This window comes from Nuphar pumila, chromosome 11 (genome assembly GCF_984573655.1).
Source record: "Nuphar pumila chromosome 11, dmNupPumi1.hap1.1, whole genome shotgun sequence".
NCBI lineage: Eukaryota > Viridiplantae > Streptophyta > Magnoliopsida > Nymphaeales > Nymphaeaceae > Nuphar > Nuphar pumila.
The window spans coordinates 93,759,880-93,786,299 of record NC_143259.1 but is presented as its reverse complement, the minus strand read 5'-3'; the positions used below and the strand labels follow the sequence as shown (position 1 = coordinate 93,786,299).

Genomic DNA, 26,420 nt, shown 5'->3' with positions numbered 1-26,420 from the left:
ACTTCTGCAAAAGTGCCTGAAAGCTATCTTTTGTAGCCCTTTTCCCTTAACTCCGATGACTGAGGAAGCCGAGTCTTTTGCCCGTAATAGCCATTAATGGCCTGTCCATCAGAGTTTTTTACCTTTCCGTCCTCTCTTTTGACGGGAGTCAGCGGTTCAAATGTGTAACGCCCCAAAATTTCAAACTTGCAAACCTTTCAGAAAAACAGACAAGAGACTAAAAAGAAATCTCTTTATCTCAGAGATGGTTTATGAAATCAGCGGAAGACTATTCTTTTATTAATTTCAGAAAGGCAAGCTGACAACTTTGGGCGCGTTAGCTAAAAGAACCAAAGCGCACAACCCATGCTACTTGCAAACACTTGGAAAAGCCACTTTAATTTAAGAAGTTCTTCAAATAGTACAAAATTCGGATATCCCAAGGAAAATCCGTTATAAAACCCCAAACATCCAGGACGCGAGCTAAGAGCAGGAAGAAGAAAGTCTTGGATCCATCTTGCTATCGCGCCATCGCCCGTGGTGTACCTAATCATCACCTGTACCCATAGATTGGGTTAGTTTTGCGAAAAACTAGTAGGTGCACAAGAGAGACTACAAGAAACTGAATTATGTACATTTAATTTAGTAGGTTAGGCAGTTTAAAGCATATATGCAGTTAAACATGTAAGCAATGTACGCTGGTAAATAGTGCAAACACGTAAGTAGTGCAAGCGAATAAGTAGTGCAAGCGAGTCAGTAGTGCAAGCGAGTCTCACGACCCAACAACCAGTGTGAACAGACTTTATGTTTCGATATTACTGGTTTGCGGGTACGCGCAGGCAAAACGTAGAAATAACTGAGACTAGTTCGGGCGTCTGTTATTCTATGTAGTTTGAATAACCCGAATAACTAGTTGAGTCCGCTCCTAAAAGGACGACTTTAGCCGAGAGAGGATTCCCCAAAGTCTGAAAAGCAGTGCCACGGATGCATCCAACTTCTGCAGAAGTGTTGAGCTAACTATTGTAGCTCATTTCCCCTAACTCCAATGACTGGGGAGGCCGGATCATTGCCCGTAGGGTGGTTGTTAACAACCTGTCCATTGGAGTTTTTGTACCGCTCTGTCCTCTCCCTTGACAGACAACAAGAAACGAATGGGTGCGTTAAGAGTTGTTTAACTAACGACCCATTTTATGCTGTGGTCTTTAACCCACTCAAGCATCTTGCCTGTGAAGGCGAATGTGAGACTATTTTATGTGATTACAGCATTGTGCATTTAGCACTATTCGAGGTCGCACGACCGTCTCATCCGATCATCGCAGTACTAGACGTGTCGTGCACGACTACAAGTACTCTAGGATGAAGGGGGTATAACTCCTCAATATATGCCTCAACAGGAGTGTTTCACAAAGATGTAATGTTTATCAACTTTACTTTATCTTTTGAAACAACAGTATCTTGTGCCAACATTATGCATGCGATTTTCTAGAATCTCATCCGCTATCGGGGTATCTATATGCCTCGCGTGACTCGATACCGGCCTCGATAGACGGGATACAAGTTTCTCAACAGAACCTCTGCTAAGTAGTTCGCTTGAACCTCAACTCGTCTGCAGGACTGCATACTCGAAGAGTCAGGATTCTTGCAAGGTATCCGTCTCCTTAAACAAGGATGTAACGCTAGCTCCCAACTCAACTCTCGTCGCAAGAGAGAGTGTTAAATGCCCCTTGCATCCTCCATGAGGATGCCTTTAAGGCATACGCAAAGAGCAAGAACCTGCACGTCATCTGCAATAATAAGGCAATACCAACACATATGCAAAAGCAAGAGCCTAGGCGCATAGCGCGACGACAAGGTAAAGGCGGTAAGCAGAAGTGCAACGCTAAACCACAACGCGATGCGTGACGGCAAGTAAAAACTGTAAGCAGGAGTGCAACGCTAAACCTCGACGCGATGCGTGACGACAAGTAAAAACTGATAGAAGGTAAAGGGCAAGGATCGCAAAACTACGTCCTTGAGTGAAGTGCATACTCGTATAAATATATATATTTGTATATATATATATATATATATTGATTTAATGATCGTTTTTAGTTGTATTGAACTTAATTCAATTGTCCAAGTCTTCCATGCAATCTTCCCCTACCTTGGAGAGTTACGAGCTTGCTGGTGTCTTGCAGATGTACACGATTGACGGCTCGGGTCGCGGAGCGCGAGTGGGATCCGTCATAGCAGGGGGGTTTTCGGAGGAAGCTCGCCGAAAGGAAGGGAGTCGCCGATGTCGGTGGCGACGGGTTGTCGGGGGTCGCCGACGTCTGTGACGGTGGACGAGCGAGAGGGTCAGGGAGAGAGACGAGAGAGCAGAGGGGAAGGCGGTGAGGGGGGTTTCATAACCCTCCTCCTGCTTGCCTCACTGTCTTTAATGACAGCGAGAGGCGGTGGTTCGGGTCGGGTCTGGATCCAGCCCGAATCAACAAATTTTTTTTTTGAGTTGTTACAAAATGGGTGCATCAGGTGTTAGTTAACTGAAGACCCATTTTGCATGCTCTGGTCTTTCAACCAACTCAAGCATCTTGTCTGTGAAGGCGAATCATCACCATGTATATGATCTCAACGTTGTGTTATTTGTACATTTCGAGGTTGCCACAACCCCACCATCCAATTATCGTAACACAAAACCGACGTACCTGTCCAAAGGTACGACTACGATGAAAGGGTAGCATTTAATATGTTGTAATTCATTTAGTTCATACATGATATGCATTGCTCTTTGAGCATTTGGCCTGTGGAGGCGAAGATCATTATTTTTATTTATTTCAACAGAGTGCTCATTGTATAGTTCGAGGTGTTCATCGACCTCTCATACTACCCATCGTAGTGTACGTACCGTACCCGTCTAAAGGGTTTGGCTACGATAGTAGGTCATGGGTTTTTCGAAAGATAACCCCATATAGTGTTTCGTATGACATAAAATCAGTAATATAACTTGGCATGCTCAATCACTACGAAACAAGAAATCTCAAACAAGTTTTGGGATCGCCGTGGATCCAATCATTCCTTCCGAGTAACATACTCGGGGTACAATTAGTTGCATCTAGCAATGCACATATGAAACACAAGCTAGAACTAATACTAGCAAATCTAAGCTTATGTAGTACGACGACAACAAGAAGCAAGTAAAGGAAATCAACGACAGGAACTAACTATAAAACTAAATAAGCATGCAAAATATGTCGGATATAGGAAGCATATAATTTGAGGGATACAAGGACAAGCAAGGAACAATAAATCACAAGACATATAAGTATCGTCTGTCATTATCTCAATTTCCTAAATCTTTATTTAATTCATCCAAAGTCCTCGTGTGACTTTCCCCTACCTCGGGAGGTTGCGTCGCTGCGTGCACCTACGAGTGTAGGTGATGTAGGGCTCGAGCTGCGGGGCACGGGCGAGATCCGTCGCACGAACTGAAAAAGGTAAGAGTACATAGCATGATATAGCCGTAATAATGTTCGAAAAGGGGCAGAGGTACAACCTCTAATGGCAACAAAAAAGGAAAGGGGGCGTACCTGGGGAGGGGGCCGGCATCGTCGGCTGGTGCTGCCGCACGCAGGGAGCAAGAGAGTGAAAAGGAGTTGAGAGGGAGGAGGAGCGTAGGGGTGAGGGGTTTCCCAAGATCTTCCCAAAGGTAAGAAAAACATTATGGTGTAGATGGGTTTTTAAGGTAAAAACTAAGAGCGATGGATCTCTTGAGAGATATAAAGCTCGGCTAGTTGCTAAGGTATATAGTCAAGAATACAGAATTGACTATAAAGAAACATTTGCTCCTGTGGCTTGAATGGTCACTGTCAGATGCGTCATCACTGTTGCTTCAATTAAAAAATGGAATATCTATCAAATGGATGTTAAAAACGCCTTTTTAAATGGTTATCTAAATGAAAAAGTATATATGGATGCTTCGTCAGGAATGGAGACTCCCAAAGGAAAGGTGTTTCGTCTTTGAAAATCACTTTATGGTCTAAAACAAGCCCCTAAGGTTTGGTATGATAGATTTAATTCTGTAATGTTAGAAAAGGGATTCTCATCTTGTTTCACTGACACTGTTTTGTTTGTTAGAAAAACCGGGATAGTAATATTGCTTTAATATGTGGATGATATGCTAATAACTAGAAGCGATACTAAAGGAGTTAAAAGTATAAAATCAATTTTAAAGGATAAATTTGAGATGTCTGACTTGGGATTTCTAACCTATTTTTTCGGTATTGAAGTGGCATACTGTCATAAAGGGTATTTTTTATCTCAAACTAAGCTTGTCTCTGAGATTCTTGACAGGTCAGGTATTACAGATGCTAAAGTTTGTAAAACTCCTGCTATAGTAGGATCCAAAATGAAAATTGATGATGTTATTCCCCTCACAGATCCCACTCCCTACAGACAGCTTGTGGGATCGTTAATGTATCTAAGTATTACTAGACCAGATATTTCTCATGCAGTTCACATGAGTGCCATTTTGCAGATCATCAGATACATAAAGGGTACATTAAATAAGGGAGTATTCTTATCATCTTTCTCTGAATTGAAATTAATTGCTTATATTGACTCTAACTGAGGAGGTGACCCAAATAACCGTCACTCCACCACTGATCTTTGTGTGTTTTTAGGAGACTCGCTGATCTCATGAAGATATAAAAAGCAACAAAAAGTGTCACTATCCTCTACCGAAGCTGAATATCGAGCCATGACAACTACTACCATGAAAATTGTATGGATTCATCAACTATTAGAAGACATGGGGATTAATGTAGAAGGGCCCACCAAACTATGTTCTGATAACAAGAGTGCAATTTATATTGCCAAAAATAATACATTTCATGAGCGAACCAAACATATTGAGATGGACTGTCACTATATTCGAGAAACATATCTTAAAGGAGTCATAGATCTTTCGTATGTAATTTCAGAATATCAGTTGGCAGATTTCTTCACCAAAGCACTGTGCTCTTCGAGATTCAACTTCCTTCTTGGCAAACTTTCGGTCATCATGCTCTAAGTTTGAGGGGGGGGGGTGTTAAATTATAATCCCTCAACGTTGTAATTCTATATATATTTTATATATATAAAGGAAGATACATATATATATCATATATATGTACATATATCTACCTACTTATATATATAAAATATATATTCTTTTCTCGTATTAGCCGTAGGGGTATTTTAGTCTTTTTATTTATTTTATGCATATTCACTTTTTGAATATGTTTATAATTTCCTTTTTCTTTTCTTATTTTTATTTTTTCTTTTGTACTATTGTACCTTGGGGGGCCCACCCACTAGCCGTTGGGTCCCTCCAACGGTTATATTTGTGACCGTTGGAGGGGCTCCAACGACTATATGGGGAGCCCCTCCAAGGGTCATTAAATGCCCTATAAATATGGGCCTCCTTAAATTAAGAGATACCACCCAAAATAACAATGACAATAATTGCACTTTATTTTCACTCATTATTCGAGTGCCCCATTGCCATGCCGGATCGTTTGAAGCCATCTTCCCCAAAAAAAGCTCAATAAAAAGCAACTAATAAGATTTTTTTTTTTACCTTAACCCACTTCGTTGAGTGAAAAAATGATGAAAATACACTCTTGATGAAATCGCAAAAGTCCTCGCTCTTGCGCATGGATCGGTTCCCAAATTGCTCTCATGAGTCCTAGGGTGTGTGGATACCTCTCTAATGGCCTCTACACAAATGAGGGAGTCGGCCCTCAAGAGGTCTTTAAAACCCAAAAATAAAAATAAAATACTTTTCAGCCATTTTTAAGTGCGTCGAGCCTGTATCATACAATATGCCCAGTATCGTACGACACAACCCCGTATCATATGATACGGATATGATATGCACTCGTATTGTGATACGAGTGCGTATCATATCATTTTTCTACATAATAACGATATGTATCCTACCGTATCGTATGATATGGTACGATACAGACAACCTTGGGAAAATTAGCAGATGAACAAAATATGCAAGATGGACGGCTAATACCACATTTACAATGGTTTGTGATTCTTGGATTTTCTCAGCTTCCTATGATTGCAAATCATAGTCACAACACTCGAAACATGATAAAATGCAAGTTATTTTTTATTCCCACTTGAAAATGCTTCTCCCGTGAGTCCTATGAAAGTCATGCGGGAGACTGTCCTTGTGACCAACAATGACAAACTTCTGGATTCTCATATGTGATTGCTCATCCCTTCTATGACCAAAGCAAACATATCCTAACTAGGTGATTGCTTTCTCATTTCCAAGTTCTGTGATCCTTGAATTTTCTCAGCTTCCTATGATTGCAAATCACAGTTACAACACTTTGAAATTTAGTGAAACATGAGAAAGTGCAAGTTGTTATTTGTGATTCTCACTTGAAAATGCTACTCCCATGAATTCTATGAAAATCGGTCAGGAGACCGACCTTGTGACCAACAACGACAAACGTTTGTATTTTCATTTATGATTGCTCATCCCACCTTTGACCTTAGTTGTCATAGGCGCTAAGCGGAGCCTAGGCGGTGAGTCCCTAAAAAGGCCTAGGCGGTACCTAAAACAAAAAAATTAAAAAAAACATAATAAGAAGCATGTATCCAAAATAAAATCAATCAACAATAAGCAATAGATAAATATGTAAAGCAATTATATTGCATAACCTTAAACTCCCCAAATAAATTAAGAATAAATTAACAATTGAATAAACAAATCATGCAACTAACAATGTGAATGAATAATACACAAAAAATAAAATCATGTATACAAAAAAATTAACAATAATAGACATAATACAGGCAATCGACAAATAAATTTTTTTCCTTCTTATTCTTCTCAACAATAGACATAATACAAGCAATAGACAAATAATGTCTTCTTCTTAACAATAAACATAATACAAGCAATAGACAACTAACATATCTTCTTCTCCTCAAAAAAGAAAACAAATGATATGTCTTCAAAAAAAAAATCTTCAAAAAAAAATCCTAGGCAGTAATATAGGGCCCCACCACGCAAACCTGGTCGCCCAGGCGCTGGGGCTACACCTAGGCACCGCCTTTGACTACTAAGCCTGTGACCAAAGCAAATGTGCCCTAAGTAGGTGATTACTTTCTCATTTCCAAGCATATGTTCGGGAGACCTAGATGCAAGTTTTTTGGTTATGCCTTTGAAAGGGTATAACCAGTGAATAAACCCTTCATTTTAGTTGCCTGTCCATTATCTAGAGGCTAGATTAGCAGGAGCTTTCATACATTCTTGTGTGTGGGAATGGATATATAATGGTGAAGATGATATGATGTCACATGCATACTGAATTATCTTAATTCCGAGTCTTCAATTCTCTACTTCAGAGATGCACTTCCAAATCTATTAAATGGAGTGAAGAGTGTGCTGTGTACTAGTTTTATCTGAACTTCTCTTTACGATGTAAAATATGCTTCTTCAATATGTGGTTTACACATGGTAATGGCATTTGAATGCAACGGCTTGCAATAAACTCTTACCTGTCCTTTGCAGGATTGTTTGGCCCCGTGATCTCTGTTATGTGCGTTACTGGCGTCGTAATGATGATGGGAGCTATGGTGATTTTACTTTCATTAGCTTCTTCTGGTCAACCTTTTTCATTTATAATTGTCCTTTTTCTAAGATTTCAGTGACCTTTCATTTTGTTCAGTTGTCTTATTTCGTTCAAGGCAGCATCCAAATTGTGACCCACAACCGGGGTTTGTACGGGCTCATATTGAGAGTATATTGTTTCCCTAATTTCTATGTTGTGTACTTTTACATTGTATTTATTTCATACACATTCAAGCATTACATATGTACACACAGTGTGTGTGTATCTTGAGTTATGAGTATTTCCTAAACAGTTTATGTCCTAAATCATCCTAAATACTTCTAAAACCCATAGCTGCACATGTTTTTGGCTTTATCCTAACCTGTAGATGCGTTCATCATTGCTTATGCTTATTCACTAAAAGTCATACTTTGTATCAAATCGATTTGACAAGAAACCTCGATTTTATAAGCCATCAAATTTCAATCCCTCTTAATATGCATCTAAACACAAAAAATGCCTAATCAAATACATGTTTTCTACTAAGCTATAGGGAACACATCTATTAGTTGAGATTATGCAAACACCTGAAGCTTTATCCTTTTGAAACCTTTTAGGACGGTGTAGGAGATAAAGATTGTTTAGGATCTACTCATCACTCTATAATGTTTATCTATATAAATATATATTGTAAAACATTTAGGTTCAACCTAAAGTCACTTAATCTTAATGATGCAGGTGGAGGATTCACTATTTCTTCACTTAGTCCTCGAAATGGAAGACCTCGTACAAGAGTTCAACATCTCATGCAGATTGATTTGAAGGGTTGGGGTGTTGGTTATTTCCCATCATTTCAACAACATTGCTTACTGCAAATGTTGAACAGTGTTGCTGGTAATTCTTCTAATTGTTGATCTTTTCCCTTGTTTTGTTGCTTTTTTTTATGTTGCACTCTAATGCACTATTTGGTGTCGTTTCCTTTTTCCTTGTATTTAATCTATTTTGTTGCTATTGCATGTTGTACATTGTTCCTTTATGGGAAACACAATGAGGGGCCTTCTCTCCAAAATGATTAATTTGGTCACCATTACTGTACCTTCTTGACTACAAAAGGGAAATTATGTTCAAGTCTTTATATTTTGGTTTTAGCGCCAATTTTGTTTCTCTTTTGTACAGATAATCCTATTATTATCGTCTCTTGCCTTTTCATCAACATGATGAGGTTTTGTTATTTTTCAGATGTTAGATTAATTTAATGTCAATGTTATGTGCCTTTCTGTTATTTAATTACTCAATCTCATCCTTTCAAAAAATGCTTCTGCACTAGTGAGAAGAAGAAAATGAAAGAGAAAGAGGAGAAACTACGATATTAGGAATGAGCAAACAGATTTCTGTTTCAGCAGATTTTGTTTCTGACACTTGATCTTCTATGTCATGTAGATAGGGATATAGATGCAGATGGGACATACACGTGCCATGGATTCAGTTATTTCTATGAAGATTAGGACACAAAGACACATACACATGTAATGCTATTAGATAGGTTTCTTGTTTCTTTTATTCATTGTTAGCTTTGCACTCACTATCTAGTGGTGGTAGCTATGCTATGTTACTTGGACATTAACACGGTTGTGAGTGTCGGACACAACACATCTTGGAAAACTAGACAATTAGACTTGGCACACACACACACACACACACACACACACACACACACACACACACACACACACACACATATATATATATATATATGAAAAAATATATGGTGGTTTTGTACCATGATACCATATGGTGGTACACTCCACCAAAATGGTAAATCTAACCATACAGATGTGTTTTAGCATGATTTATTTACTATGTTATAAGGTTTTATCATGTTTACTACACCATAAGATTCTATTTTTGAGAAGGTGAAAATCAATTGCTCACAATTCATGAAAATAAGGGTGGTTTAAAATTGGTATAAAACATCGGCTCAACTTTAACACTTGAAAATAATAAATAGAACATGCTAAACATGATCCAATGGTTAGATTTTGCTTTCAGAGGCTAGACTTGTGTAAATCAAGTGTGTACCATACCACCATAGAAGTGGCCTATATATATTGCTGCGGTGCCCCGGGAGCACCTTCTCCCACATGCTAGAATTCATAGTTGTAGGTTGCATCTTCTCAATCAGACGTTATAGATGTACTCAACATAATTTATTTGATAGGAATTATGATTTGGATCACGTTTTTTAGACATAAAAATAGGATTTTTTTAAGTCATGAAATTTTGGTACATTGTGAGCCATTGATTTTTGAAGATCTTAAAAACCTACATGTATGCCATAATCACGTGATCCACAATTTGTTTTCTACTAAATAATGCTTCTAGACCATATCTATAAGGTCTAATAAACAAAAAAAGTTCAAGAATTTTGAAAATTTAAAGCTTCTATTAGGTGGGAGTAGGTGCTCTAGGAGCACCCTATATATATGGGGTTAATGTTTGCTACAAATATTTGTATAGGTTCCATAGGTGCAAGTCATTTTGATCCATCAGACCTCTGATGGATTTGGCATGGTCTGAATGTTAGGAATCAAAATTTGGATTGTGTTTTTTCAGCCAAAAGCCATGATTTTAGGTGTCGTGAAAATATCAGACATTATGGAATGTTGATTTTTTAAGCCTTCAAAAATCATGCCTAGGTGTTGTAAATGGATGGTCCCAATGCCGATTTCCACTAAACAAAACATATAGATCACATCTATGATGTTAGTTTCATAAAAAAGAAAAAAAGAAAATAAGGAAAAAAGAAAAAAAGAAAAAAAGAAAAAAAGAAAAATGCATTTTTACATACAAATGACTAGCAGACATTAGCCCATATATATATGTTAATTACTATCATACTATGATATATATAGGGTAAATATTGTCTACTAATGAAGGTAAGGAACTAATGAGTAGAAACCACTCTTTTCTTCAAAAATTTCTAATCTTTTGTGGATCAAATGTTACAGATGTTCTCTACATGGTTTGTTTAGTAGAAAACTTGTTTTGAATCATTTGATTATGACAAGTAATTATATTTTTAAAGGGTTCCAAAAATCAACGGTCCACGATGTGCCAAAAATTCATAACTCAAAAGATTATATTTTTACACCAGAAAAGCACGATCCATGGCTTGATCCTTAGCAAACAAACCATGTTGATCACATCTATGTGGCTAGATTGAGTCGATACAACTTGCACCTATGATTTCTAGCCCATTAGTTCCTTACCTTTATTAACCGCCAATATTTACCCTTAAATATGTATATATCAATATATACATTATGTGTGTATATATTGATAATGTTTGTAGAGCAGGCAGTTAAGGAAGCTGATTGGTATCTCGAGGAGGATTCAGAATCAATGTGGAATAAGATAGAGGGTGGTATGAGAAAGGTGGCTAAGGAGGTATTGGGTGAGTTTAAAGGCAGTGCACCGCTAGGTAAGGATACATCATGGTGGAACGAGAATGTCAAATTTGCTATTAAGGTTAAAAGAGAGTGTTATAGAAATCTAAGTAAGAGTCGTGATAATGAGAATTTGGAGAAGCATATGATAGCAAAAAATGAAGTTAAAAAAGTAGTTCGAAACGCGAGAGATAAGGTATATAAGGAGGTTTATGACAAGTTGGATACCAAAGAGGGCGAGAAGGATATTTATAGGCTTGCAAAGATGAGAGATAGGAAATCAAAGGATCTGGGTATGGTTAGATATATCAAAGATGAAACGCAAAGGGTTTTAGTCAAAGATGATGAGATTAAGAAGAGATGAAAAGATTATTTTGATAAGCTATTTAATGGAAGTCATGCTCAGGATCTTGGAGACTTCTCCATTCCTTTCATGAGATGAATCGTGATTTCATGCGCAAGATTCAAAAGAAAGAAATTCCAGAGGCTTTGAAGAAAATGAAATCTAGAAGGGCAGTTGACCCAGATGGTATACCTATCGAGGCTTGGAAATGCTTGGGTGAGAAAGGTTTAGAATGGTTGACAAATCTTTTTAACTTGATTTGGCGAACAAATAAGATGCCTAATGAGTGGAGGAAGAGTACTTTGGTGCCTTTATATAAGAATAAAGGTGATATACAAGATTGCACAAACTATCGTGGTATAAAACTCATGAGTCATACTATGAAACTTTGGGAGAGGGTGATTGAGTCTAGGTTGAGGAAGGTTGTCATGATATCGGAGAATCAATTTGGTTTTATGCCTGGAAGATCAACTATGGAAGTTATACATCTTCTTAGACAACTTATTGAAAGATATAGAGAGAGGAACAAAGATTTGCATATGGTTTTTATTGATTTAGAGAAGGCATACGATAGAGTACCTAGGGACGTTCTCTGGTGGACAATGATGAAGAAAGGTGTTTCTCTCAAGTACATTAGTATAATTAAAGATATGTATGAAGGAGTAGTAACCAATGTCCGCACTTGTGGATGGGTGACAACCAATTTTCCGATAACGGTTGGGTTACATCAAGGATCTGCTTTAAGCCCTTTTCTATTTGCGATAGTGATGGAGGAGCTTACGAGATCAATTCAAGAAAATGTACCGTGGTGTATGTTGTTTGCTGATGATATTGTTTTGATTGATGAGTCTAGAGCTGGGGTTAATGCTAAGTTAGAATTATGTTGACAGACATTGGAAGCAAGAGGTTTTACGTTGAGTAAGAGTAAGACAAAATATATGGAATGTCGGTTTAGTAAGCAACGAAGTAGTGGTGGGAGTGTAGTGAAGCTTGGTGAGCAAGAAATACCGGTGGATGGCTGTTTTAAATATTTGAGATCTATCATTCAAAAGTATGGAGATATTGATGGAGATGTAAATCATAGGATAAAGGTTGGGTGAATGAAATAAAAAAGTGCAACTGGAGTGTTGTGCGATCGTAGAATGCCATTGCGGTTGAAGGGAAAGTTTTATAAAATGACAATTAGGCCCACTTTACTATATGGTACGGAATGTTGGGCTGCCAAGAGACATCATATTCAAAAAATGAGTGTAGCTGAGATGCGTATGCTGAGATGGATGTGTGGAAATACAATAAAAGATAAGATTCGAAACGAGGAGATACGTAAGAAGGTAGGCGTTGCATCCATTGAAAATAAGATGAGAGAGAATCATTTACGGTGGTTTGGACATATTCGGCGAATGCCTAATGATGCTCCAGTTATAAGGATGGAGAAATGGGAAAATATATTAGTTAAAAGAGGTCGGGGTAGGTGTAAGAAGACTTGGATGGAGATGATAGGAAATGATATGAATGCTTTGAACCTCACCGAGGACATGGCATTGGATAGAAATGATTAGAGGAGAAGGATTCATGTGGAAGACCCAGAATGATTCATGTGGAAGACCCCAATTGTTTTGGGATGAAGGCGTAATTGTTGTTGTTGTTGTATATTGACACTGTAACGAAATGACATGGATCCCCATGCACTCCAAAATGAACGAGAATCAAAACATAATGTATTTGGACAAAAACATAAGAACAAAAATGAAATGCAAGGAATGTGAATGACTGAATAATTTTATTAAAAAATAAAATAAAAAATACATAATATCCTCACTACAAAAATGTAATGAAATATGCGAAAACAAACAAAGGCCTCTAAGGGCTTACATGATCATAAAAACAAGGTGCACATGCTCATACCCAAGTCCAACTAAGGGATAATGCCAGAGTACTAAGGCACTACACAAGCACTAAATGCTTACAAGACATTAAGAAATTAAAAAGAACAGAAGAATATAAAATTATATATTTTATTGAGCATGAATGCTTAAGAGAAGCATTAGAGAGTAAAGGGGGACAAAGCCCCTATTTATATACAAGCAGCGGTCTCAATAGAGTTGTTGGACTGTTCTAATAGCTCCATTGACTAGTCAACTCTTTGTTGACTAGTAAAAAACGAACCCAACTGTAAAACTTAAAAAAAAAAATTTGGACTCGAGTCGGACTCAAACCCGGATCCGTCACGGGCTTAGTCGGCTGCGTGTTAATAAAAGCACGCAACGACTGTAAAAACCACACAAAAATTTTTTATTGTTTTGGACCCGGGTCGGGTCGGGTCCGGACCCGATCCGAGCCCCTTTTCTTTAAGGTTTTAAAATAACCCGACTCAGGATCCCGAGCGCCGCAACACCCCTCTTTCTCCCCCTTCGTTTTCGGGTGGATTAGGGAAACCCACCGGGGTTTCCCCTTTCATCGCCCCCCCTGAAGCTTTTAAAAGCTCTGCAGGAGGGCAAAGGGAGGCACATCCCTTCGCCCCCCTGTGCCGCCTCCTCCTTCTCTGCGCTCGCTGCCGCTGCCGTCGCAGCGCCCCGCCGCCGACGCCGGCCACCGCCTCCCAGGTACGCCGTCCTCCCTCTTCTCTTCCTCACCCCTCTCTCTGTCACCTCGCCGGGAGGCCGACAGGCGGCGCACGGCCCCTGCCGCGCCCTCCTGCCTCTCCTGTACTCATTGGAGGGCCGACAGGTGGCCTGCGAGGCCCCTGTCGCCCCCTCTTCCCTCTGCGGGGTGCGCCGGAGTGCCGGCAGGGGACCAATGGCCCCTGCGACACACCCTCACCTTTGTGGGTGATAGGGAACCCGACGGGAGGTCGGTTGCCCCCTATCACCCCCATTCCGAGCTCTCTCTCGCTGGCAGGGGTTAGCCCCCCTTCCGCCTCTCGATCTCCGGTAGGCAGGGGCAATGCCTCTGCCGTTTCCTGTTTCCCGGCAGGCAGGGGCTCGCCCCCTGCTGCCTCTTGGCTTCTGGGAGGGCAGGGGATATTCCCCTGCTGCCCTTGATTCTCGGCACGCAGGGGGGCCAGACACCCTCTGCGGCTCCATAAATTTGCCAGACAGGGGTCGAGGCCCCTGCCATTTGTTATTTCGTCAGGCAGGGGCTGGGGCCCCTGCCATTCCCCATTTTCGTCAGGCAGGGGCCAAGGCCCTTGCCAATCATTTTTGTGCCTGGCAGGGGCCGAGGCCCCTGCCATTCCCTGTTCATCAGGTAGGGGCCGAGGCCCCTGCCATGCGTGACCTTTTTGTGGCAGGGGCAGAGGCCCTTGCCCTTCGCTTCTTTGTCAGGCAGGGGCTGAGGCCCCTGCCATTAGCTATTTTGTCATGCAGGGGCCGAGGCCCCTGCCATTCGCTACTTTTGTCTGACAGGGGCCGAGGCCCCTGCCATTCGCTACTTTTGTCTGACAGGGGCCGAGGCCCCTGCCATTCACTAGTTTGTCAGGCAGGGGCCGAGGCCCCTGCCATTCACTATTTCGTCAGGCAGGGGCCGAGGGCCCTGCCATTTGTGTTCAGTCTGGAAGGGGCCGAAATCCCCGGTCACCTAATCCTACCCTTGCTCTCGTCGCACCATTAAATTAAATTATCATAATTGAATACTCACATTTTTGCAGACATCGTATTGAACCCCGCTCTGGCTCTGCGGCCTGAGCCTCGTATCATCTACACGCGTAGACGCACGCAACTGCACGACATCCCGAGGTAGGGGAAAGTCGCACGAAGGGTTTGTAAGAATGAAATAAAATTATAAGGATTCTGTGATAGAATAGTTTATTTGGCATGCATTCTCACTCGTAGAATTTCCTAACTGGTGATTGTCTGTGTTGTGTTTCTGCATCCGTATTCTTTTGAAATTATATGCTTATTGTGAGCTCTACGAGTAGACTCATTGCTAGAAAGACCTTATTACTGTATTTTCGCCTTGCTCACTGTTATAAGTTACTATAGATGCCTTATTGGTTATTGCCTGATGAATCTTGTATGCGACTTCTTGATTCTTAGTATTCGAGCATGCCAAGTATAATACATACATTTATAAAACCTTGTGATGGGTTATCTATCGAGAACCCACAAATTTATTTTCGTAATTAGACCTGAAGACAAGTATGATACAAATAGTACGGGAGGTCATTGAGTACCTCGAAGTGATTAAGCAACTCCTTATTGATATCCATGAGATAATACCGGCCTCCATAGGCCCATTTGCTCAAAGAGCAATACATGTCATGTATGAACCAAAAGAATCATAAAACATTATGTTGCCCTCTCATCGTAGTTGTACCTCTAGGAAGGTACGATCGTACTTTTGGACAAGTACGTCCCATGTGGGTTACGATGGTGGGATGATGAGGTTGTAGCAACCTCGATGCGTGCATTTAGCACAATGCTGAGATCACATAAATGGTGACCATTCGCCTTCACAGGCAGGATGCTCGAGTGGGTCTAATAGACCAGAGCATGTAGGATGGGGCGGCGGTTAAGAAACCCCCGTCGTACCCATTCGACCTTCACGGTTCATCAAGGGAGAGGATGGATGGTACAAAAACTCCGATGGACAGGTTGTTAACAAAAATTTCTGAACCGAGCCAGCATACTGCAGTGACGTATGAGAAATTTTTGAAGCTTGACACCCCGACCTTCGATGGCAAGCCCGACCCAGACATGGCCGATAACTGGGTGAAGGAGGTGAAACGAGTGTTCGAGGTCTTGTCAGTCCCCGACGACAAGAAGACGTTATTTGGGACCTTTAGGATGAAGGACAATGCCCGCAGTTGGTGGGACATGGCCCGGGGTGTGCAGTTTTTGGGAATTTCACCCATTCCTTGGGAAGCTTTCTTGGAGAACTAAATCCTGCCACATGCGAGGGAGAAGAAGGTGGAGTTCTTGGAGCTCAGCTAGGGCAATTCGAGTTTGACGATTATATCGCCAAATTCCAGAGTTTGGAACCCTACTGCCCCAACCTATTTGCGGATGATCGCGAGCGGGCAGAAAAGTTTATTCGGGGGCTGAAGGAGGGGCTCATGTATCGGGTCCTAACTAGTATGCCCTAGACCTTCTCTGCGGCAGTTGCTACCGCCACCCTCCTGAGTAAAACCTAGGAGCGCTCTAAGAGTGCACAGAGCAGGAAGCCACCCACTGTGGGTGGTGAGCCGAAGACACCATCTGGCGGCCCAGGCAAACGACCATTCTTTCCCATAAAGATCGAAGTAGGAAATAAACAGTTTCCTCCTTCGAAGCGTCAGCGGCCTCAGGGCAACCCTCCAGCCAGGCAGCAGACTGACAATGTATGCCCCAGATGCCGACGTTCTCACTATGGGCAAGTGTGCCCGCTCGAGACAGGCGGATGCCTGTATTGTGGCAAGATGGGCCACTACTTCCGCGATTGTCGCAAAAAGGCGGCTGATGACCTTAGGCAGAACAACGGATCACCTCTGCTCCCTTGGCCACAGCAGCAGCAGCATCAGTCACCACAACCGCAGTCGAGCGGTCAGAGGAAGGCGCTGGGACGCGTCTACACCGCTAAGGCCGAGCAGTTGACCAAGGGCGACCTAGTGCAAGATACCTTTTTTGTCGCTAACCAAGCGGCCTTTGTGCTTTTTTATTATGGTGGCACACACTCTTTTATTTCGGTAAATTTTGCCAAGTTTTTGCACATACCTGTAAAACCCTTGTATAATACCCTTAAAGTGTATAACTCGATTGGGAAAAACACCGTTTGTGTGGCCTACGTAACAGAGTTGGACGTAGTCTTGACAGATCAACAATTACAAACTTGTGATATCCTACTAGAGATGACGAAATTTGACGTCATCCTAGGCATGGATTGACTGCACAAATATCATGCCAAGATTTTCTGCCAAGATAGCATGATTGTCTTATCTCCACCAGGAATGCCCAAGGTGGAATTCAAGATTGTGAAACCCGTTCAGGCGAGCAAGTTGATTTCGTAGCTAAAGGCGTAGAACTACCTGAGGAAGGGATGCACTACCTTCTTGGTTAGTGTCATCGAGTCCGAGCCGACGCGAGTCCCGATTGGAGACTTGGAAGTGGTTCGAGATTTTCCAGACGTCTTTTCGGAGGAATTGCGAGGACTTCCTGCACCTCGTGAGGTGCAGTTCAGCATCGAGTTGCTGTCGGGTACTGCGCCAATTTCAAAGGCTCCATATCGGATGGCGCCAGATGAGCTCGAAGAGCTCAAGAAGCAATTGTAGGAGTTGATGGATCAGAGATTCATTCGCCCCAGCGTCTTGCCCTGGGGAGCTCCTGTCTTGTTCGTGAAAAAGGACAGATCATTGCGGTTGTGCATCGACTATCGGATGCTCAACCATGCAACAATAAAGAATAAGTACCCATTGTCACACATCGAGGATCTGTTCGACCAGTCGTAGAGGGCCAAGATCTTTTCAAAGATCGACCTTAGATCTAAGTACCATCGGCTCAGAATCAAAGGAGATGACATCTTCAAGACGGCCTTCCGGAGCAGATATGGGCATTACGAATTTACTGTCATGCCCTTCGGACTCACTAACGCAACTGCAGCGTTCATTGATCTCATTAATAGGGTGTTCAAACCCTTCTTGGACACCTTCGTGATCGTGTTCATCGACAACATCCTGGTGTATTTAGATAGCTGGGAGCAACATCGTGAGCACTTGAGAGTAATTCTCGAAACCTTGTGAAAGGAGCGTTTGTTTGCTAAGTACTCCAAGTGCGAGTTTTGGCTCGAGGAGATCATGTTTTTAGAGCATGTCATCTCTAAGGAAGGTGTGTTTGTGGATCCAGCGAAGGTTGAGGCTGTACTCAGTTGGCAACAGTCGAGGAATGTTCGTGACATTAGGAGTTTTCTTGGATTAGCTGGGTATTACCGGGGATTTATCCAAGACTTTTCTAAGATTTCTCTACCCATGACGAAGCTCCTAAAGAAAGAAGTTAAGTTCGTGTGGGACGTCAATTGCGAGAGCAGTTTTCAGATGTTGAAGGAACGTCTTACGACTGCTCCTATTTTGGCCTTACCTTCTGGTCAAGGCGGCTTCGTGATTTATACTGATGCTTCCGAGACAGGCCTGGGTTGCGTCCTAATACAGAACGATAGAGTGATCGCCTATGCATCACGCAAACTTAAAATTCATGAGAAGAATTTTCCGACTCATGATTTGGAGTTAGCAGCGGTGGTCTTCACATTGAAGATATGGCGACACTATTTTTACGAGGAGCGGTTCAAGGCTTTTACAGATCACAAGGGCTTAAAATACTTATTCTCACAGAAGGAGTTAAATATGAGGCAGCGACGTTGGCTGAAATTCCTCAAGGATTATGACTTCACCCTGTCCTACCACCCAGAAAAGGCGAACGTCGTGGCCGACGCCCTGAGCCGCAAGTCTCTCAGCGTTTCTGTTAGCTTGTTATTCGCTGGGTGGAGGCTGATCGAGGATCTGATATCATGGGAACCGTTTGCAGTCACTCAAAATTCGATCAATCTATCCAACATGGTAGCTCAACCTAAGCTTATTGGCCAAGATCTTTGTCAGACAAAAGATCGATGCGCAGTACGAAAAGCTGAAGGCTCTAGCGCAACGGGCCGATACCCCCTTCCGTCTGAGTGAGGACGAAAGTGTATGGCATAAAGATCGTCTCTAGGTGCCATAAGATCCTATTTTGAGTGATGAGATTCTCGCAGAAGCCCACAAGTCTAAGTACACGATTCACCCTAGCGGCATGAAGATGTTCAAAGATTTGCAATGCAGATATTGGTGGAGTGGAATGAAGCGAGACGTAGCTGAGTACGTTTCAAAGTGCTTGACTTGTCAACAAGTTAAGATCGAGCACCAGCGACCAGGCGGAGTGATGCAATAGATGGTGATTTCACAATGGAAGTAGGAGGACATCACAATGGACTTCATTGTTGGTTTGATGAGGACGCGGAGAAAACACAATGCGATTTGGGTGATCGTGGATCGACTCACTAAATCGACGCATTTCCTCCCTATCTGCCTCAGTCAGTCACTGGACAGCTTGGCGAACCTCTATGTCCGGGAGATTGTGAGATTACACGACGTTCTTGTGTCAATCATCTCCGATCGTGACCCGTGGTACAACTGGTCAGACGTAGATTGAATTCACGTGTTGGTTTGATTAGGCCAAACTCTCTCTCTATATATATATATATACCAGGCTTTAAATATTTTTTTCTTTCTTATTTTTCTCAAATCTGACCATACAAATGTGTTCTCTGGATCAGTCCTGGGTCAAAGCAAACCCAAACCCAAATCAGACCTAGGTACGTGTAAAACTTGTAAATTTTAAGAGAAAGTAAATAAAGAAATTGTCTTATTTCGAGTTAAAAATATGTCTATATCATTTATTGTTACAGATAACCTTGTGGAGGATTGAACCGAAGTACAGGTTGCTGCGTAGCTGAAGGCTCCACTTTTACCTAGTACGATTCATGGAGGGATCAGGCAAAAGTTTTGAGAGAGTTAAAAACTTGTGTAAATTTTACTTTGTGTCTTAATCCTTACATTTAAAGAAGTGTAATCTTTTTGGAATCAGAACATTTTTAAATTCTGTCATTTCATTCCTATTATATCTTGCATATGGTTTAAAACTTTAAATTTTAATGTAACTCCTCAATTATCTCAAATCTTGATACATTTTGTCTTCTGTGTTTTCTTTTTCACATGAGAAAAACCTTTAGAGTAATAATCCAAATCAAGTTGTGTCTATGGATGATTTCATACTGGATCTGATACTGAGAGACTCATATAACTCACGCTTGTGCTGAGGTGAGCTGTCTAGTGTTTGGAACGGTTAGAATGTGGCCATAGATGAACTTGTTGGCATATTACTTTTGGAAACCATGTGAATTGTTTATATAAATAAAAAGTTTTAATTTTTTTTCAAAATTTGGGATTTGGGAAAGTTTTTAAAATGTTGGATTTTTGAGGGACGTTATAGTACGGCTGGTGGGACGTAGATTGAATTCACGTGTTGGTTTGATTAGGCCAAACTCTCTCTCTCTCTCTCTCTATATATATATATATACCAGTCTTCAAATAAATTTTTTTGTCTTGGTTTTCTCAAATCTAACCATACAGATGTGTTCTATATGCTTGATTTTATAAGAATAGACTCTTGACCGTCCAATTCTGATACATTGTTAGGTTTTTATAAGGTTTGAAAATCGATGATCTATAATTTTCATAAATATTCAAGCTGAAAAATCATGTTTTTCATTAAAAAAGCATGATCCAAGTGTCATTTTCTAGAAAATTGACCATGTCGAACGCATCTGTGGGGTCAGATCTGAAAACGCCCCGAAAACCTGTAATGAAGTGCCAAATGAAAAGAGCAACGTCTCCAAGTGAAAGCACGGAAGCACGCACATACACAAGATGCCACTAAAGGGCAAAATAAACCACAAAAGTGGTCAAGCACAAAAAGAAGATAAAAATATATCTCACTTCATAGAATGCTTCAAAAGAAGCTTAAGGAATACATGGGGCTGAGCCCCTTATTTATACACAGCAAGGGACCCAAGGAGGGGCTCCCATAGAGTCGTTGGAGCCCCTCCAACGGTCATAAATATGCATATGTGTCGTAATCGATATATATAGATATATATATATAAATATACATCATATTTTAACACCCCCCCTCAAACACACGGTGAAATCACTGAGAGTTTGCTAAGGAGGAAATAGAAGCGAGGCGAAGGCAAGGCTTTGGTGAAGAAGTCCGCCAACTGATATTCGGTAGGAACATATGGGAGTTGAATGGTGCCACATAGGAACTCATCTCGAACATAATGACAGTCCATCTCAATATGCTTCGTTCGTTCGTGAAAAGTGTGATTGCTAGCGATATAAATGAAGCTCTTGTTGTCACAGCATAGCTTTGAGGGAGTTGAGAATGAGACACCCATATCTTTAAGTAAGCTTCTTAACCATATAATCTCAGTTGTGGTGGTGGCCATCGCACGATATTCAGCTTCAGTAGATGAGAGAGAAACTTTACGCTGCTTTTTACATCTCCAGGAGATAAGTGACTCCCCAAGAAACACACAATAACCTGTGGTAGAAATACGATCATCGGGGTTACCCCCCCAATCAGAGTCAGTATACGCAAGTAAAGTAAGAGGTGAAGAAGAGGATAAGAATACTCCCTTAGTTATGGAATCTTTTAGATATCTGATAATCCTCATTACTGCTGCCATGTGAGTGGTGGTAGGAGCAGTCTGAAATTGGCTTGCACTATGAACTGCATGGGAAATGTCAGGCCTGGTAATAGATAAATATGTTAATGATCCAATCAATTGACGATAAGGCGTGGGATCTGCTAAAGGAGTGCCATCATTGGCTCTCATCTTGGCATTGATCACTTCTGGAGTCTCCACCCTTTTGTCATCTGTTAGCCCAGACCTAGCAATAATATCAGAGGCAAGCTTCATCTGAGATAGGACATACCCCTTGGGTGAGTATGCAACTTCAATTCCTAAGAAATACCTCAAAAAACCCAGATCAGACATATCAAAATTTTTCTTAAGAATATTTTTAATAAGATCAATACCTTTCTTATCATTACCTGTGATAATCATATCATCAACATATAATAACAAAATGGTTATGTATTCATTAGAGGATTTAACAAACAAAGCAGTATCAGTGTAACATGAGGAAAAACCATTATCAAGAACTACTTTGCTAAAGAGATCATACCACGCTTTTGGCGCTTGTTTTAACCCATAAAGAGCTTTGTTTAATTTTAGAATATTGCCTTTCCCAATTTCAAGACCCGGCGGAGGATCCATAAGAACTTCTTCACATAAAGTTCCATTTAAGAAAGCATTTTTAACATCAAGTTGGTATATAGGCCATTGTTTGATGGATGCCAAAGCAATTAAGGTTCGTACACTAGTCATTCTGGCCACGGGAGCAAAAGTTTCTTCATAATCAATCCCATATTCTTGGGCATAGCCTTTTGCTACCAAACGAGCTTTGTATCTTTCAAGAGACCCATCACTTTTAGTTTTGACTTTATATACCCATCTACACCCAATTGCCTTCTTCCCTAAAGGTTGAGGAATAATGCTCCAGGTTTGGGCCTTGTTAAGAGCCTCTAATTCGATTTTCATGGCTTCAATCCAATGAGGGTGATCTTTAGCTTCCTTGAAAGATGTAGGTTCGTGATACGAATGTATTAACATAAGACAGGCCCTATAATTTGGAGAAAAAGATTCATAGGACACAAACTTTTGTGGTGGCCTACTGGTACGAGAAGATCTCCTAGGTAGATTGTTGTTAGTAGATTCTTCTAAAGAGAAGTCTTGAGAGTATCTGTCAATAGCAGGTTGATGTTCATTTCCTATCCGTCGGGTATAAACATTTATATCATTAAGGTTTTCATTTTGGGAGGTATTGTCATGTTGTTCTATATTATAATGTGAAATTCCATCACAACTAGTATCACAAGAAATAGCCTCAGGAGACTCAAATCTAGGAGCTAAGTCAAATAGAAAAGAATAATCGATGTCTTCCTTAGATGTGTGGATATCGAAACCATTTTGTTCTTCAATAAAGTTTACATTTCTCGACACATATAATTTATTGTTTCGAATATCAAAACATCTATAGCCTTTTTGATTCTCACCATAGCCAATGAATACACATTCAATAGCTTTAGGTGACAACTTATCTTGTCCTAAACTAAGTACAAAACATTTGCATCCAAAGATTCTTAATCTATTAAAATCGGGAGTAATTTTAAATAATTTTTCAAAGGGCGAAACATTTTTCAAAGAGGAAGAGGGCATACGATTCACAAGATATGTTGCGGTAAGAAGAGCTTCGGCCCAAAAGTTTTTAGGAACACATTTAGACACAAGAAGAGTTCTTGTGGTTTCAATTAAATGCCTATGTTTCCTTTCCGCAAGACCATTTTGTTGCGGAGTTTTAGGACAAGATCTTTGGTGCAAAATTCCATTTGTTTTAAAATAATTTTGGAAGTCTTTAGACATGTATTCTCCTCCTGAGTCGGATCTAAAAATGGCTATATTGTGTTGGAATTGATTTTGAACAAGAGCGTGAAACTCTTTAAAATTAGTGAAGACATCAGATTTATTCTTGATAATATAAACCCATGTGTATCTAGTAAAATCATCAATAAAAGAAACATAATAAGAGAAGCCTCCTTTGGACATAATGGGTGCCGGTCCCCATACATCGGAATGCACAAGTTCAAAAGGCCTTTTTGACACAAAATTGCTATGAGAATATGGAAGAGAGTGAATTTTCCCAAGAATACAATCATTGCATGTAAATGTATTTGTATTACAAAATTTTTCCAAAAATGGAAAAAGGTACAATTTGGAAATACTAGGGTGCCCAAGTCTCTTATGCCAAGTCTCAATATCTTTGGATTGAACATGATTACAAAATGATTTGGATGGCAAAGACAAAAAATCCATATAGTAAAGGTCCCCTCTTCTATGGCCTTGCCCAATCCGCTTCCCGGACCGGAGATCCTGCACATAGCAATGGGTTGGTGAAAAAGAGACATTACACTCAAAATCGGTGATTTGAGAGACGGAGAAAAGATTTAGATTAAGTTTTGGGATGATTCGGATTTTGGGAACAAAAAATTCTTTGTTTTGGTCATAAATTTTCTCAAGATTTCCAATACCCTCAACATTTAAAGAAGTTCCATCGGCGGTGGATACATATGATTTAAACTTATTGAGACTTGGTTTTGACAAAAGTGATGCATTTGGAGTCATATGGAAAGAGGCACCCGAATCAAGAATCCAAGAAGACATACCTGGGAATGAAGAGATGGCGGCACCGGAAGTGGAAGGTGAGGATGATGATGTAGAGGCGTTCATCTTCATAAATTGTTGGAGAGTTTCGGTTAGATGAGCGATGGAATCCTTTATGTCACCATCCTTCTTTGAATCTTCATTGATGTTTGAAGGAGTTTCTCCCACAGAAGCTACCTTCTTCTTGAATTTAGGGCAATCGGGACGAATATGGCCCGGTTCATTACAATTATGACAAATGATTTTCCTTCCTCCACCATTGTTCTTCCAAAAATGTGGTGGTTTATATGATCTTACATTGTTGCCGGGTCTAGACACGGCATGTACTTCATCAACATCCCTTTTTAAGGCCAAACGGGTTTCTTCTTGACATAAATCGGCCAAAATATCACTTAGAGGAGTAGAGGCTCTATGAAGTAGAGATCCTCTAAGTTGTTCAAATTCGGGACGAAGCCCATGAATAAATTGAAAGAACCTCTCTTTTTCCATTTGCTCTTGTCTCATAGCAATAGCACTTCCTTCCCATTGAGGTTCGAGAAGGACAAGTTCATCCCATAAAGAGGATAGAGCACTATAGTAGTCTCTAATGCTCATATCACCTTGCTTGGTAGCTCTTACCTTTTCTTGAAGAAAAAAATGCCTAGCAAGGTCTCTTTGAGTGTACATACCTTTCATGAAAAACCATGCTTCATTAGCCTTCTTGAATTTAGCAAGATTTGCACAAATCTTCAATTCGACGTTATTCATGAACCACGCTAAGATTTTAGCATGTTCACTTTCCCAATCTTCCATTTTAGAAGAGTAATCAAGAATAGCCTTTTCTTTTTCTTCTTCATTTAAGGCCTTTTCTTCACCTCCTTCAAATTTAGTTAACTTAAGTTGTGGTTCCGGAATGGTTCCACATACATAACCCCAAAGCCTTTTACCTTTGAGATTATTCTCGATAGCGGCCGCCCACATACGATAATTGGTCCCATCCAATTTGAATGAGAGATCGATTTTTGCATCTTTGTTGGCCATTAGAAGAAAAATTTATAAGACAAGAGAGAGGAGAGGTATTACTTGTCAATGGAGGATCCAATGAAGCCTTCTTAGCCAAGGCTTTGATACCATGTAATGAAGTGCCAAATGAAAAGAGCAACGTCTCCAAGTGAAAGCACGGAAGCACGCACATACACAAGATGCCACTAAAGGGCAAAATAAACCACAAAAGTGGTCAAGCACAAAAAGAAGATAAAAATATATCTCACTTCATAGAATGCTTCAAAAGAAGCTTAAGGAATACATGGGGCTGAGCCCCTTATTTATACACAGCAAGGGACCCAAGGAGGGGCTCCCATAGAGTCGTTGGAGCCCCTCCAACGGTCATATTTATGACCGTTGGAGGGGTCCAACGACTCTATGTGGACCCCTCTCTAATGTAAAAAAGGAAAAAGTAAAAAATACAAAAAGGAAAAAGAAAGAAAGGAAAAAGCATATCAAGGATATGCGTGTACAGGTGAAATGACAGAAATACCCCTGTGGGGTTTTACAATATATATATATATATATATATATATATTTATATATATAGATAGACACGTAGACATATATATATCATATATATGTATATGTGTCGTAATCGATATATATAGATATATATATATAAATATACATCATATTTTAACAAAACCCCTGCTCACTCGCAATAGGCTCCTTTGGTAGGCACCTACTCTCCACTCTCTCTCTCTCTCTATATATATATATATATCATAGTCACAAATATCGGTCTTGGCTATATCTCGGCAAGGAAATTTCTCGTGATAATATAGGTTTAGTTGATAAATCTAGGGAAAAGCTTGGTGCTTAAAAAAAAATTAAAAATACAAAAATAGTAGAAATAAATAAGAAAAATAACATGTTTAGATAATAAAATACAAATATAATGAAAGAAATAAGTAAAAGATATAAAAGCAAGAAGGAAAATGTAGTTAAGATATAGAAAAGAAGTAACGGAGTAAAAGGTAACTCATATTATCATGATAATATCATGACTTAAATTTCTGATATTTTTCAAATATCGCCTATATGTGTGTGTGTCTGCAGCCTTGTCACCCTTGATTTTTGAAATTGTTGTGCCACACCCTTCACACTTGTCCCCTCATCTGCACCTACACCTATGTAACTTCCTAAAACTGTCATACATTAGGTACTTCATGGAAAGTGTGATAAACT

The 26,420-nt window shown here is 40.3% G+C and overlaps 1 protein-coding gene across 1 annotated transcript in view; it reads left to right on the top strand.

The window, feature by feature from the left end:
• LOC149822518 (protein ENHANCED DISEASE RESISTANCE 2-like) overlaps positions 1–26,420 on the top strand; it is a 173,510-nt gene that overhangs the window by 115,741 nt on the left and 31,349 nt on the right. Inside the window, exons 12-14 of the mRNA XM_089981603.1 lie at positions 7,535–7,599; positions 7,692–7,763; positions 8,313–8,468. Of these exons, the coding sequence (XP_089837729.1) occupies positions 7,535–7,599; positions 7,692–7,763; positions 8,313–8,468 (293 nt within the window). The remainder of the gene's footprint in view (positions 1–7,534; positions 7,600–7,691; positions 7,764–8,312; positions 8,469–26,420) is intronic.